The 14,766-nt window shown below is 55.9% G+C and overlaps 1 protein-coding gene across 2 annotated transcripts; it reads left to right on the top strand.

Annotated features, from left to right (window-relative positions):
- Window positions 1-5,501: 5,501 nt before the first annotated feature.
- NFATC4 (nuclear factor of activated T cells 4) lies at window positions 5,502-14,255 on the top strand. 2 transcript variants are annotated; one of them, XM_068963825.1, is made up of 10 exons: window positions 5,502-5,601; window positions 6,688-7,783; window positions 9,220-9,382; window positions 9,987-10,186; window positions 10,494-10,666; window positions 11,100-11,240; window positions 12,130-12,185; window positions 12,439-12,565; window positions 12,760-13,341; window positions 14,071-14,255. In XM_068963825.1, the coding sequence occupies exons 1-10, from the start codon at window positions 5,502-5,504 to the stop codon at window positions 14,136-14,138; spliced, it is 2,706 nt and encodes a 901-aa protein (XP_068819926.1). In that variant the 3' UTR covers window positions 14,139-14,255. The 2 variants fall into 2 exon arrangements, with proteins under 2 accessions (XP_068819926.1, XP_068819928.1); XM_068963827.1 differs by having other exon boundaries at window positions 12,760-13,020.
- Window positions 14,256-14,766: the final 511 nt, after the last annotated feature.

Genomic DNA, 14,766 nt, shown 5'->3' on the forward strand with positions numbered 1-14,766 from the left:
GCACTACAACTAGAGAAAAGCCTGCACAGCAATGAAGACTAAGCGCAGCCAACGATAAATTAATAAATGAAAAAATTATATATATATATATAAAAACCAGGTTAGGAAAAGTACGTAGCGTCTACCTGAAGCATGCTCTCAAAGCTGCTGTTTTGTAAGGAAGCCCAAGCCACACCGAACAGTCATATGTATGTGGTACAACCAGTTGTTCTGGCTAGTTTCATCTAACAGCCAATGTCAGTAGCTAGACATGTGACAGTAACAGCTCCTAGCCTTCAAGTCCCTCACCAGACGTTGTGGAGCAGATAAGGAGCCTTCCTCACTCCTGAATTTCTTCACCATGAGAGATAACAAATGATCATTATGGTTTGAAGGCACCCAGTTTTGAAAGTGATTTGTTATGCAATAATAGAAACTATTACAGTAAAAATGTGAAGTGTTTGTATTTAAAACATTTCAGTGAAGGAGGCACCTGAAAGCTGTTAGCTTCAAGGAGAAACAAAAACATATTGCAATTTTTGGAACTTACTGTGAAATGGGATTGTTAATGAATTGTGCCAATCTTTTCCTTAGATTTTTTTCTGTCTATTGCTTTCTGTGAAAAACATTTTTAAATCAAAATATTTAGTCATTAAAAGGAATGAATACTGGTATGTACTACCAGTGGATGAACTTTGAAAACGTTAGGCTAAGTGGAGGCAAATTTATAGGGACAGAAAGTGAATTAGTGGTTTCCAGGGAGAAAGGGAAGGGGGAAATCGGGAGTGACTGCTAGTAGGTAGGGCATTTCTTTGGGGGTTATGAAAATAGCCTGGATTTAGATATGGTGATAGCTGCACAGCCTTGTACATATACTAAAACCTACTGAGTTGTACATTCCAAAAGAGTGGATTTTATGGTATACGGATTATATCTCAAAAAATTAAGACTATAAAAGTTTTCTTTGGTCAGCTATAAGTCAGACAGAACAACAAATCTGGCTGTACTGTCTACATGTGAAGATCAATTTTGACAAAATCATTGACAAATTTGCAAAAATTAAGACCTGGAACAGAAATTGTAATGTTATAATTCATTCTTATGACAGATCAATGTGTAAGTACATGTTTTTTCTTTATATTTAAAATAAAAGTTATATGCATAAAATCATAATTATTAATCTGTTGCTTTTTTCTTATACTGTCATATATATATATATATAAATGTAGATAATCTGTAACTATATGCCATGTATATCTATATCTATATGATATATATATAGATATATTTACTTGCCTTTTTAAACATGTGAGCATATGAAGTCAATAAAAGAAAATTATTATTCTCTATTTTGGCTATTATTGTTTCATACATGATTAATACTGAAAATCATATAGATAAGGTTTAAAAATTATATGCTTCAGTTATCAAATGTGTAAAGTATGTCATTGATGTTAATACTGTTATTGAGAGTCAAGGTCTATACTGGAATGGCAATGAAGGGAATGCAAAGGAAGGAGATAGATAAGTAAGTATAGATAGATAGATACTCTGTGAATAAAATAGATAGTTCTGTACAGTTAGGGGGCAAGGAAGAAGGAGATGTCAAGTATGAAATGTATCTCCCACCTGATAATAACCAACAATTCTTGGAGGCTTGGTCTATAAATATAGGCACCCAATGCCCAGAAATGCCTCTAAACATTGAAGTTCCTCAATACATATTTTTTGTTTAAATGAAACATCTTAGATAGGACACATCTTACTTAGCTCACTTATTCTCCATCCATCTTTTTTACTCCAGCTATTACTAGGCAACCAACTGCTCGCCCCTGTCACCTGAGAGTACCAGCTTGCAGGTATAGCTCCTATTTTTCTGCCTCTTGCTCAGGGGCTTCTTTGCTGCAGCACTGTGGAATACCGACCATTTTCTGACACTTGTGTAAAGCTGGAAGAGTGAGGGAATTAACAGTCAAAGGGGAACTTTTGACCATTGAGGGTGAGGGTGAGTAGATGAATATCCTGTCTCTGGAATCACATTCTGTATGGCTACACAGAAAGTGCTCAGTGGGACAATGTTCCAAGTTGTTCGAGGTGGCCACCAGCTCCACATCACCTGTTTGGATGGCTTTTCCTCTTTCCCATTTCCCCATTTTTGTCCCCTGTGGTTGCTCTCCACAATACCTGCGTCTCATTCTTTTTTAAGGGTTTGATTTTTGGGGGTGGGGGGAAGGCCACTCTAAGATTCCTACATAAAATGTGGCATAGTAGAATTAGCACTGGACAAGGACCCAGAAAACCTGGGTTCCAGACCTAGCTTTCTCACTAATCTCAAATGAAGAGGAGTGTTTTTATTACTATTTTCAGATGTACATGTACTGACAGGAAAAGATCTCCAAGTCATTTGTTAACTGAGGGGGGAAAAAAAAGCAAGTCAAGAAAAATGCTTGCAACATGGTCTGACATACACAAGAAGGGCAGGCAGGCGTATGTGCATGCTCAGTCGCTAAGCTGTGCCTGACTCTTTGGAACCCTAGAGTCTGTAGCCCTCCAGGCAACTCTGTCCATGGGATTTTCCAGTCAAGAATACTGGAACGAGTTGTCATTTCCTCCTCCTTCTTCCCAACCTCTGGATACAACCGGGGTCTCCTGTGCCTCCTGCATTGACAGGCGAATTCTTTATCACTGAGCCATCTGAGAAGCCCGGGCATGTGTACCATATACAGGTTAATAAACTTAGACAAAATGGTGGGGTATCACAGCTTACTATATATTTTTGTATGGCTTGAATTCTTTACAAGGAGACTGTATTTTGTGTAATTTAGAAACAGCAGCAACAACGAAAGTCCGCTTCCAAGGCCGTTGAGTCCCGCTTGTGAAAGTGGAGAGCAGAAGTCAACGCTCCATGAACACAAGGTGAGAAAGAGGAGCTGTGCTCAGACGTGCGCGCTAGGGGATCGCGGATCCGGGACCAAGGCCAGGGGTCGAGAAACTGGACCCGCGGGAGGGCAGGCGGCTGGGTCTTTGTGGTCGCCAGGGGGCAGATGTGCGGAGTAACCCAAACCTACAACTACCCACTCTTCCCCGGACTTCGGGGGACTTCGCAGAAGTTATAAATTCCATCCCTTAGCTGCAGTTCAGACAGATCCGAGGGTTTTCAGAGTCGAGGGGAGCCCCCCCCCCCCCGCTCCTCTGCCCCACGAGGAAAGCTTGGCGCTCTGAGCAGTCTGCAGGCTCGTTCATACCACTTTTACGCGCAACAACTCTTTTCTCCGCCCGCACCACACCTCCCGGCCCCCACCCGCAGAGGGGAAATTGAGTCACTGGAAGGCGAGGCCACAGTCTCCAGGGGAATGTGCGCCAACGCCAGTCCTCAGGGCCTTCCAGATGCTGGGAGGAGGGGGAGGGACCTCAGGAAAATACACAGAGGGGGTGAGGGCGGGGGGAGCGGCTGGCTGGGCAGGAGCTGAGCCAGACACATGGAGAAACGCTGCCCAGGATCAAAGGAAATATGACATTTGAAAAGAATGCGCACGTCTGCTAGTGCTGCGGAGCGGATCAGGGGGCGGGGGGGCCGCGGGGTGCGTAGGCGGCGTGTCGGGGATGGAGAGCTAGAGCAGCGGCAGGGTCTCCACCCCCGCCCGCCTTGCCTCGGCTTCCCACGGCCCTCGGTCAGCCTCTTGGGTGCGGGTTGGCAGTCCGTGTCAGGATGCTCCTCACTCTTTCTCTCCTTGGGTCTCTCCTTTCTTTATTTCCATGATGAAGCTGGAAGGGAAATGTAACCTGAGGCGACAAACCAAAGCGGGGAAAAAAAGAAAGGGAAAAAAAAAAATCAAACCAGGCCACCTCCCCGCTCGGCCTCGGAACATTCTTCTCTCCCCGCCGGCCTGGCTTCTTCTCCCCGCCCCTCCGGCGTCGCGGTCCTGGGCTCGCCGCCGGGGCAGCTCCGCACGTCACTGGGGTCCCCCGGGGCTGGGGGGTCCCCAGGGCGGGCCAGAGGGAGGGCGGGAGGGGAGGGGGGCGGGCAGTCGCCTCGGCCGCGGCGGAGCTCGGGCCGGCCGGGCCAGCCCTCCCCTGCGCCCCGGCCCCGCCGAGCCTGTTTCTCATTAGAGTAGCGGGCGCGGTCCCCGCCCGGCTCCCGAGTGTTTGTAAACGTCTGAGCGGAGGGCCGTCGCTTAACCCCTTCGGTGCGGGGCCCGGACGCAGCTGCGGGCTGGGCCCTGAGCTGGAGGTCTTTAGACTAAAGGTAGCTGCGGCCTGCTGATAGGTTGGTAGCCTAAGGTCTGCGTAGGGGGAATGGTACCGACACCCATGCCCACAGCCTAACCGACCGGCGTCTGAATAACTAATTTCGACTTAAATCCCTCTCGCACAACAGGACCCCACTATGCCTGTCCTTTCTAGGAACTCCAGTCCGAGTCTTTCTTCCTTCTCCCGCCCAGGTGACAGGTGTCCAACCCAGGGGCCCACCCGGTCTCGGGACTGCTGGACGCCGGTAAACCTGGCCAGGATTATCAGGAGAGCTGGAGCGGGATGCCAGCGGATCCGAGTTTCATTCCCGACTAAGGTTCTAGGGAGGAAAGAGCCGGCTTCCCTTGGAGGCTAGTTAATGGCCCCTCTGGGTGGCTGGACTAGGGCAGCAGTAAAGTCCGGCCTGGATTGTCACCCATCAGGAGTCATGATTGGCACTTTGAACAGTGCCTCAAGACCAATAACTCTTCTTCACTTTGGGGGACGGGGAGAGATGGACCGGTGGAGGGGCTGGTTCGGCCAGGCAAAGGCTTCCTTACAGAAGGCTTAGGCGGGGCGGCCTCAGGCTAGAGTCTTAAAAGGAATGGCCTTCTCCACTTCAGAGCAGCCTGGAGCCATTCTGCACCCCAGAGCCTCGTTGGCCTTAGACGAGGGAAAGGGGAGAAAAGGTGGTGCTTCTTTGCTAGTTGCTGGCTGCACAACTCTCCAGCAAGGGTCTTCCGTGGGCCCTCTACACTGTGGGCCCAGGATGTGGCCCCTTTAAGGCATTCGGACCCAGAGCCCTAGAACTCAGACTAAGTTGGGGATTGCGGTGGGACTGCGCCCTGCGGGAAATGATTGTCACCACTGAGGGCCAATAGGCGTCATTATGGTCCTACCAACCCTGGAGAGACCGTTTTCCAATTCAGTTTTGTTCTTTTTTTTTTTGAGGGGGAGGGACTGGAGAGAGGACCGAGGGAGGGAGAGGGGGAGGGTTGCGGGAGGGAGGGGGCACAAGGGGCGCGTGGTTTTCCCATCTCATCCCTGGAGGAGGGGCTGGAGCATCCCCGGCAGCCAATCAGAGACAGGTTGGGGGAGCACTTTGAAGAAGTTCGGGGAAAAAAGTTTGGAAAAGTTTCTATAATAACGAGGGGGCGTCCGGAGGGAGGCGTCAGCGGCGGAGGAGGGGGCGTCTCAGAGAAGGGAGGGAGGGAGTCGCCGGTTAAGACACTGCAGCCTCCTGAGATCCCCCCTCCCGCCCAGACCGGGACCTGGGGGCTCCGGCCGGACCCATGGGGGCAGCGAGCTGCGAGGATGAGGAGCTGGAGTTTAAGCTGGTGTTCGGGGAGGAAAAGGAGGCCCCCCCGCTGGGCGCGGGTGGGGCGGGGGAAGGTCAGTGCGGGGCTGGGAAGGGGTCTGGGTCTCCGTGAGGGAAGGGAGCGGGTGTCCTGAGTGTGGGGGCTTCAGGAGAGAGAGCCTGGGGTGAGAGATGAGGGGGTCAGAGGTTGCGGGAAGTCGCGGGGCTCGGGGGGATCTGCGGACATGAGGCTGGGGGCCCAGCACCACTTTCTCCTTTTTAGGTCGTGACTGGGGTGGGGGTGGGGGTGCCGTTGGCTGCGCGCCGCCTCTCGGCAGGGCCGACTGTCACTGGGATGCGGGGCGGGTGGGAACACGGTCCTGAGAGCCCAGGGCGCCGCCAGGGAAAGGGGACATTGCGCTCTGGAGCTTGCCCCTCGGGGACGGAGCCCTGGGCCTGCAGACGGGACGCCAGGGGCTGGGGGCGCTCTCAGGCCCCGCCAGGGCGCCCCTCCCCCTCCCCCGTCTGGCCGCAATGAGAGGCAGATGGCTGGGATTGAGCCGGGGGCGGCGGCCGCCGCTCGCACGGAATCCGCGCAGCCCGCGCCCCCGCCCCCCCGCGCCTCGCCGGGGCGGCGCGCAGCACCCCTTCGCTGCACCCCCGCCCCCGGATTGGGGGGAGTGAAGGAGGAGCCGCCTTCCCTCGTCATCACAGCCCTGGCGCCCCCCTTCCCCTGGCCACCGTTGCGATGGCAACTGGGGCTCCTGCCAGCGCCGTTTGGGGGTTTGGGAACCGCTACTAATTGGGTTCATGTGTGAGTCGCCCCCAGCCCAGCCCAATGCTTCCCTAAACACGCCTCCAAACCCAGCTCCAGCCCCTCTCGACCCGCCTTGAGACCCGCCCCCTGTTTGGTACCCCAGATCCCAGCGCCAGAGCCCTGAGGTTCTCTGAGTAGGAAAAGGTCCGGCACTTCTGGATCTATCTTCTCCACCTTCCCAAGTCCAACTCTGCTTTTGTCTTTGTGGCTCTGAAGGGCATTTCAGAGACCTCTCTTTGCTGAGGTGGGGGTAGCATACCGGCTGGGGGTGGCTGCCCACTTCAGGAACCTAGACATCTCACCTGCCTCTTTCTCTCCCCGCCTTCTGCGTCATCCCTGTCTCTGTCTCCTTCCCTTTCCACAGAACTGGACTCAGAGGACGCCCCACCATGCTGCCGTCTGGCCCTGGGGGAGCCCCCTCCCTATGGCGCTGCTCCCATTGGCATTCCCCGGCCTCCACCCCCTCGGCCTGGCATGCACTCCCCACCACCCCGCCCGGCCCCCTCACCTGGCACTTGGGAGAGCCAGCCAGCCCGGTCAGTGAGGCTGGGGGGGCCGGGAGGGAGCTCCGGGGGGGCTGGGGGAGGCCGTGTTCTTGAGTGCCCCAGCATCCGCATCACCTCTATCTCTCCCACTCCTGACCCACCAGCTGCACTGGAGGACAACCCAGATCCCTGGGGGGAAGGCTCCCCCAGGGACTACCCCCCACCGGAAGGCTTTGGAGGCTACCGAGAGGCAGGGGGCCAGGGTGGGGGCCCATTCTTCAGTCCGAGCCCAGGCAGCAGCAGCCTGTCCTCCTGGAGCTTCTTCTCGGATGCCTCGGATGAGGCAGCCTTGTATGCGGCCTGTGATGAGGTGGAGTCTGAGCTAAATGAGGCAGCCTCCCGCTTTGGCCTGGGCTCCCCACTGCCCTCACCCCGGGCCTCCCCGAGGCCGTGGACCCCCGATGACCCCTGGAACCTGTATGGTCCGAGTCCTGGAGGCCGGGGGCCAGAGGATAGCTGGCTACTCCTCAGTGCTCCTGGGCCCACCCCAGCCTCCCCACGACCTGCCTCTCCATGTGGCAAGAGGCGCTATTCCAGCTCAGGAACCCCATCTTCGGCCTCCCCAGCTCTGTCCCGCCGAGGCAGCCTAGGGGAGGAGGGGCCTGAACCACCTCCACCACCCCCCTTGCCTCTGGTCCGGGACCCTGGCTCCCCTGGCCCCTTTGACTATGTGGGAGCCCCATCGGCCGAAAGCATCCCGCAGAAGACCCGGAGGACTTCCAGCGAGCAGGCCGTGGCCCTGCCTCGGTCTGAGGAGCCTGCCCCGTGCAATGGGAAGCTGCCCTCGGGAGCAGAGGAGGCCGGGGCTCCTCCTGGGGGTCCTCGGAAGGAGGCGGCTGGCATGGACTACCTGGCGGTGCCTTCTCCACTGGCGTGGTCCAAGGCCCGGATCGGGGGACACAGCCCCATCTTCAGGTGAGGGTTGTGCCTGAAATCACTACTGTCTCCAGCCATCCCACACAAGGAGCAGGAGGGTCAAGGGATGAATTTGGAAAAGGTCCCAGGGCACAGAAAAGAGAATCTACTACCAGCTTGACTGCTGCCATTCACTCAGTTTTAGGAAGCATTTTTTAACATGCATCTCCTTTGGACAGATGATTTGCCGAAGGTCAGTCACTCCTTGTATATTAATTAGAAAAAGTCCCTGGAACCCTAGAAGGACCACCTAGGTAAAGGAGGAATTCCTCTAGGCATCCTCCACCACTAGCTCTGTGCTGGATCCTGGGCTGGAATTCTGCCCTGCAATGGGCAGCGGGAAGTCCCCTTTCTCTAACTCAATTTCTCAGGCCTGACTTGTGGCTTAAAAGTATATCTGCAAAATTTGGATGAAGTAGCATGTGTTTGCAAGTCAAAGAATTCATGTTAAAACAAGCAGTTCTTACTGCCCTCTACACCTCTCACCCTCAAAGAACCGTGTCTATTTCTATAATCCTAAGTCTTGGATGTCAGATTGAGCTGGTTTCATCCAGAAAAATTCCCTGGGGGAAAGAAACCTTAGCACCCATTCCTCTGGGTTCTTGTAGGGCAGGGTTTCTCAGCCTCAGCTCTCCTGATATTTTGAGCAGAATAATTCTTTGTTGTGTCGGTTGTGCTGGACATTGTAGGATGTTTAGCAGCATCCTGGCCTCTATCCACTCTCCTAGTTGTAACAACTTTTTAGTTGTTTCCAGACATTGCCGAGTGTCACCTGGGGGCACTTACCAGTTGAGATTCTGTGGCCCAGAGTGTCTGGGTGCTCACAACAAGGAATTTGCATCTGTATCCCCAGCTCTCTGGAACCCACCCATCCAGCTCCAACTAGTGGAAAGTGCGCTGGCCTGGGAAGGGATGCGATCAGTCCCTGCTCTGTTAGTTGCTGGGTTGCTTAGCCCACTATGTTCTACTTGAAATGCGGGATCTTAGCTCCTGATCACTAGACCAGGGATGGAACCTGTACCTCCTGCAGTGAAAGCTTAGAGTCCTAACCACTGGACCACCAGGGAATTCCCTGAATTTGTGCTTCTTTATTTGACTCTTCCCATCCAGGCCTGGGAGGGTTAGACCGGGCTTGGGGTTCCTCTGTATCCAGGGGAACACTTGCCCCACCCCCACCAGACCCAGTGTTCAGAGCTGGGAAGAAGGGAGTCTCAGTCCTGGTGTCCCCCACCCCCCTATCTCGAGGGCCTCTGAGAGGCCTGTCCCCTATTGCCCCTGATTCTAGGCTGTGGACCATTTTACTTCTGCTCTGATTTCCTTTCTCTCAAACCCACCCGCTCCTTCCTCCCTCACACCCCTGGGAGTTGGGACCCAGGTTTGCCCTGACTCAGGTCTGAGGCTGCAGGTGATCACTGCTTCTCTGTGTCTCTCTCCAGGACCTCTGCCCTCCCCCCGCTCGACTGGCCTTTGCCCAGCCAGTATGAGCAGCTGGAGCTGCGGATCGAGGTACAGCCCAGAGCCCACCACAGGGCCCACTATGAGACAGAGGGCAGCCGGGGAGCTGTCAAAGCAGCCCCTGGTGGTCACCCTGTAGTCAAGGTAAGTGGTAGAAGCCAGGCCTGATAGCCTGTCTCTTCTCCAGTCCCAGATCCCTGCAGATGGGCCCCAGCTGTGCAGACCCATGGCACTGCCCTTTCCCACACTCTCTTCTCAGCAATGACCCTGCAGGCGGCCTGGGGGAGGGCCTAGTGCCGGGGGAGGAAGGGTGCACTTCAGGGACCCGGAAGTACTTTCTACTCTTCTGTCCCTCCACCCCCACTCCATTCATCCCATGGGACACCAGCCTCCTGTCTACTCTGGAAGATGGTGGGCTGCCAGATGTGGGGGAGGGGTTAGGCTGAGGCCAAAGTTCACTGGGAGTTAGGTTGTCTCCGTTGAGTTGGGCCAGTCTCTCGTGGAAGATTTTCCCCTTCACCCAGCCCAGTTTGGGCCTCATTCCAAGAATAACACTGTGAACTCCAGGCCACGTTTTCTCCCCAGCTGGTGGAGAGTTGGTGCCCAATCCCCCCTGGGAATCCCTTCCAGGATATCCGTTATCTTTCACTCCTCTGGAGGGGGCGGGGGTGGGGACTGAAAACTTGGGGGTGGGTGAAGGATGAGACAGAGCAGGATTCAGCTGGGTGGCCTCGCCTCCCTCTGCCAGCTCCTGGGCTACAGCGAGAAGCCCCTGACCCTGCAGATGTTCATCGGCACCGCGGACGAGAGGAACCTGCGGCCCCATGCTTTCTATCAGGTGCACCGCATCACCGGCAAGATGGTAGCCACGGCCAGCTACGAAGCCGTAGTCAGTGGCACCAAGGTGCTGGAGATGACCCTGCTCCCTGAGAACAACATGGCGGCCAAGTAGGTTCTCACTCCACCCCCTTCTAGTCTTTGGGCTTCAGGACTAGCCTTTTCCATGGAGCCTAAGCTAGGCCAACTCTTCCTCTCCCCAGAGGAGTTAGACATCATCCCTAGGAGGTGCCAGGCCCTCTCACTATCTAGAAGAGGACTTTGGGGGTGGGCAGCACTCTGGGTTAAAACAGCCACCCCCACAGTCTCCCAGAGAAGGTCGTTTAGGGCTTTGCATGGAGGATGGGGACTCCTTTCTTGGGAGGCATCCCCTTCTGGCCTCAGATGGGACGGCTTGCCTTCTGTTCTTTGGCTTCAGCATTGACTGTGCCGGAATCCTGAAGCTGCGGAACTCAGATATCGAACTGCGGAAGGGCGAGACGGACATCGGGCGCAAGAACACACGCGTGCGGCTGGTGTTCCGAGTACACGTGCCCCAAGGCAGCGGGAAGGTGGTCTCGGTGCAGACAGCATCGGTGCCCATCGAGTGCTGTGAGCAAAGAGGCCCTGTGCCACCTTTCTGCCTCTGGCTAACTTCTTGTCTGTGTGTCTGTCTGCCCATCTCCTCCGCAGAGTGTGCCTTGCCTGGCTGGTCCCCTAAGGGACCCAGCCTTTATTTCTATTGTGGATGGGCTGGGGGAAGTGTTCTATTTTCCCCCTGCTGCAGATTCGATCCCTGGGCTGGACCAGAGCAACCCTAGCCTCCATCTGCCCCTGGGCAGCCCCTTGTTGCCCTCTCTCTCCGCCCAGGAGGGGTTCCTTACATGGTCTGTGTGACCCCAGGAAGACTGTTGTTTTTCTTGTGTGTCTGCCGCTGAGGAGGGCTCCTCCAGGCCCTGTGGCAGTTATCCTAGGCAGGGTGGGGGCGCAGGAGCCTGTCCTCTCCATAGCAGCCCAGCCAGGCCTTTCCTGCACTGCTCTGCAGCCCAGCGATCAGCTCAGGAGCTGCCCCAGGTGGAGGCCTACAGCCCCAGTGCCTGCTCTGTCAGGGGAGGGGAGGAGCTCGTGCTGACTGGCTCCAACTTCCTGCCAGACTCCAAGGTGGTGTTCATCGAGAGGGGCCCTGGTGAGTACCCATTCCGGGAGGAAGAGCTTGGAACGGGGAGGGTGAACAGTCTCTCAACTAGCAAGTGGAGCCTCAATTTCCTTATCTGTAAAATGGAATGGAAAGACTGCCCTTCCTCTTACACTGTCTGCTTCCCATGCGTATGACAGCCATCTGAAGTGCTCAAGATGGCGAATAAACGTAAGAAATACACATTCTTTTTATTAAAGACGAGTCAGCTGTGAGCTAATTTACCCCCATGTGGACAGGGAAGATGAGAAAGGAAGAGGGGACTATACCCTCACTGCCAGACCCTGAGCTCCTCCTGAGTTTCGGGACTGGCAGCACAGCTATGGCGACAGGAGCCTGGGAGGCACCCCAGCAGAGAGCTGCAGGGGTGCAGAAGGGAAGACTGAGGGGCCCAGGTACACCCCCAACCTGAGGCTGCAGCTTGCCCCTAACCCTGCCTGCCCAGAGCCCCAGCCCCTGCCTTCAAGTTTAGCACCCTAGGACCATATCAGAGCAGAGTCAGAGGTTCTGGGTCCTGAGACTTGGAGTCTTATTGACTCCCTTCAAGCTGAGACCATTTCCTACCCATGAACTTCCTTCCAGCTCTATCATGGGAGGGGATGTTTGGAGTTGGGTGGGAGGGCTCATGAGTTTTTTCTGGTTCCTGGACTGGGCCTGCCATTTCTTTTGGCTCAACTGATAGCTTGAGATCTTGGAGACAGTTTTAAACCTGGCCTGTTCCATTCAGTTGAGTAAACAGGGAGTGGGCTCTTCTGTGAGCCAGGCTTTGTTGGGACCTTCCGAGTCTGGCCTTAGCTCAGCAAGAGGGGAAATGGCAGAGGCCTGGGCAGTGGGCAGGGCCTGTGGGGCTGGGCTGGAGCTCCCTGTTCTTTCTGCACAGATGGAAAGTTGCAATGGGAGGAGGAGGCCACGGTGAACCGGCTGCAGAGCAATGAGGTACCCATGTTCCTAGGGTCTCCACCCTGGGGGTGGGAAGAGTCAGGAAATTCTCAGCTGACTCCCTTGCTTTGGGAGTGGACTCCAGAAGCTACCTGTTCTTTGCTAGAGGAGACATCCTGGCCATTCTGGAAGCAGGGACACCTCTGGGGGATGAATTTTGCTCTTTTGCAAATGGAAGAAGCCAGGAGGTGGCGTTTGGGCTGAGCCTAGATCCAGAGGGCTCCCTGCCTCATCCTGTCCTCCGCCCCAGGTGACTCTGACCCTGACGGTCCCCGAGTACAGCAACAAGCGCGTATCCCGGCCGGTCCAGGCCTACTTCTACGTCTCCAATGGGCGGAGGAAGCGCAGTCCTACCCAGAGTTTCAAGTTCCTGCCTGGTGCGTTCTGGCACAGCCTGTGGTGGCAGGGTGGGGATGTGGGGGCTAAGGCAGGGGCGGAGGGATGCAGTGCCCCATGGGGAGGGGCTAAGGGGTGGGTGAGGCCTGGGCTGGAGAGGTGGGGTTGGCTGGTGTGTGGTGGGGAGACTGCCAGCCCTCTCACCAGCATGTCCTCCTGTTTCCCCTCCATCCAGTGATCTTCAAGGAGGAGCCTCTGCCGGATGCATCTCTCCGGGGCTTCCCCTCAGCATCAGGCCCCCCCTTTGGCTCTGACATGGACTTCTCACCACCCAGGCCCCCCTACCCCTCCTATCCCCATGAAGACCCTGCTTATGAAACTCCTTACCTGTCAGAAGGCTTCAGCTATGGCACGCCCCCTCTGTACCCCCAGACGGGGCCCCCACCATCCTACAGACCCGGCCTGCGGATGTTCCCTGAGACTGGGGGTGCCACAGGTTGTGCCCGCCCACCTCCAGTCTCTCTCCTTCCCCGGCCCTTCCCTAGTGACCCCTATGGAGGACGGGGCTCCCCCTTTCCCCTGGGACTGCAGTTCCCTCCTCCCTCCCCCTTCCGGCCCCCGCTGCCTTCATCCCCACCACTTGAAGGTCCCTTCCCTCCCCAGGGCAGTGTTCACCCCCCACCTGCTGAGGGATACAGTGAGGTAGGGCCAAGCTACGGCCCTGGGGAGGGGGCTCCGGAGCAGGAGAAATCCAGGGGTGGCTACGGCAGCGGCTTCCGAGACAGTGTCCCTATCCAGGGTATCACGCTGGAGGAAGGTGGGTGTGGGACCCAGGGCTGCGAGTGTGAGTGTGTGCAAGAGATTGCTCTGCATGTTTACTGAGGGCTGGAGTTTGGCTTTCCAGAGACTGGGCCCCAGTGGCCCCTCGGGGCCAGTTGGAGGGTCTCAGAAGGCAAGTGCCTGGTGCGTGTGGCCAGCTGACTCCGGTTAACTTAATTCTGAAGGGGGCAGGGAGTACCCACCCCACCCTTCTCCTGTCTAGGCCCTTGACCCCAGATCACAAAGACACAGGGCTAGAAGTACTTGCAAGACCATTCAATCTAGCTCCCTCAATTTGCAGATTCAGACACTGAGTTTCAGAGAAAGGCAGTGGTTTGCTGGTGTTCCAGTCAAGTTTTCCCTTGTCTCACCTCCCCCCAAACATGGTGACTGTGGTCTTAAGTGGCGATGAGGACACTTATTTCACCTCTTCTCCTTCCCATCGGCTACACCCACTTCCGGCCCTGCTGACAGTGTGGGCTGAGCCAGCAGGAAGGGGCTGGCATGAGGGCCGGAGAGCCCACGTGGACAGAGTTGAGCAAGATTTGATTGAGAGCAGGTGTTAGGACACAGTGGGGAAACTGAGGCCCAGTGGAAGAGAAGCCAGCCGGTGCAGGAGGAATCTAGAGGCATCCTAGAGGGAGGCCTGCCTGGAATGGATTGGGGGTCTCTGGAAAAGGAGGCGACCTGCCCTGCTCCCAGTCTCTCAACTGCCCCTCCTTTACAGTGAGTGAGATCATTGGCCGAGACCTGAGTGGCTTCCCTGCACCTCCTGGAGAAGAGCCTCCTGCCTGAACCATCGCCTGGCACCCCGCCCCCAGCTCTACCCACTTTCCCTTGTCCTGGGGTGGTGGTTCCAGAGGCTTGGGGGCCAATCTGGTTCCGTTTTCCTCAGCTCTCGCCTCCTCTCCCTTGCCCTCCCTCCCCTCCTCTAGCTGAGGTGTGGCCCCCCCGTCTGGTGCTGCCTTGAAGGGGTGGGAACAGGAGAGTGTGGAGGACTGGGGTGGGGGTGGACTCTGGGTGGGGCCTGCACACGAGGACTGGAGGGTTGCCGGGAGCGAAGGCCCTGTCTAGACTGTGTACAGGCCTCCGCACGGGGAGGCCCGGACAGGCTGATGGCTAATAAACTGCTCGCTGACTAGTGCTTCCGGCTCCAGAACTCTTTGGAGAGAGAGATACGGGGCAGCTTACTCTAGCCCTGGCTGGAGGAAGCTTAGAACCTGGTAAGGGGTGGGCTGTGGCTGGGAAGACCGCATCCCAGAGTCATGGTACAGGGGGCTGGGGAGGGTTTGAAGGGTCCCAGAGGCTCCTTAGGGGGTTTCCTTGGTGGTGCAGTGGTAAAGAATCTGCCTGTCAATACAAGAGACACTGATCTATCCCTGGGTTAAGAAGATCCCCTGGAGAAGGAAATGGCAGCCCACTT

Source organism: Capricornis sumatraensis, chromosome 2 (genome assembly GCF_032405125.1).
Source record: "Capricornis sumatraensis isolate serow.1 chromosome 2, serow.2, whole genome shotgun sequence".
NCBI lineage: Eukaryota > Metazoa > Chordata > Mammalia > Artiodactyla > Bovidae > Capricornis > Capricornis sumatraensis.

What these genes read in the sequence shown, in the direction of transcription:
- NFATC4 (XM_068963825.1), top strand. Translation starts at nt 5,502, where the DNA reads ATGGGGGCAGCGAGCTGCGAGGATGAGGAGCTGGAGTTTAAGCTGGTG. An exon ending in GAGAACAACATGGCGGCCAA is followed by an intron (nt 10,187 to 10,493) that starts GTAGGTTCTCAC and finishes CTTTGGCTTCAG; the next exon opens with CATTGACTGTGCCGGAATCC. An exon ending in GGGTATCACGCTGGAGGAAG is followed by an intron (nt 13,342 to 14,070) that starts GTGGGTGTGGGA and finishes CCTCCTTTACAG; the next exon opens with TGAGTGAGATCATTGGCCGA.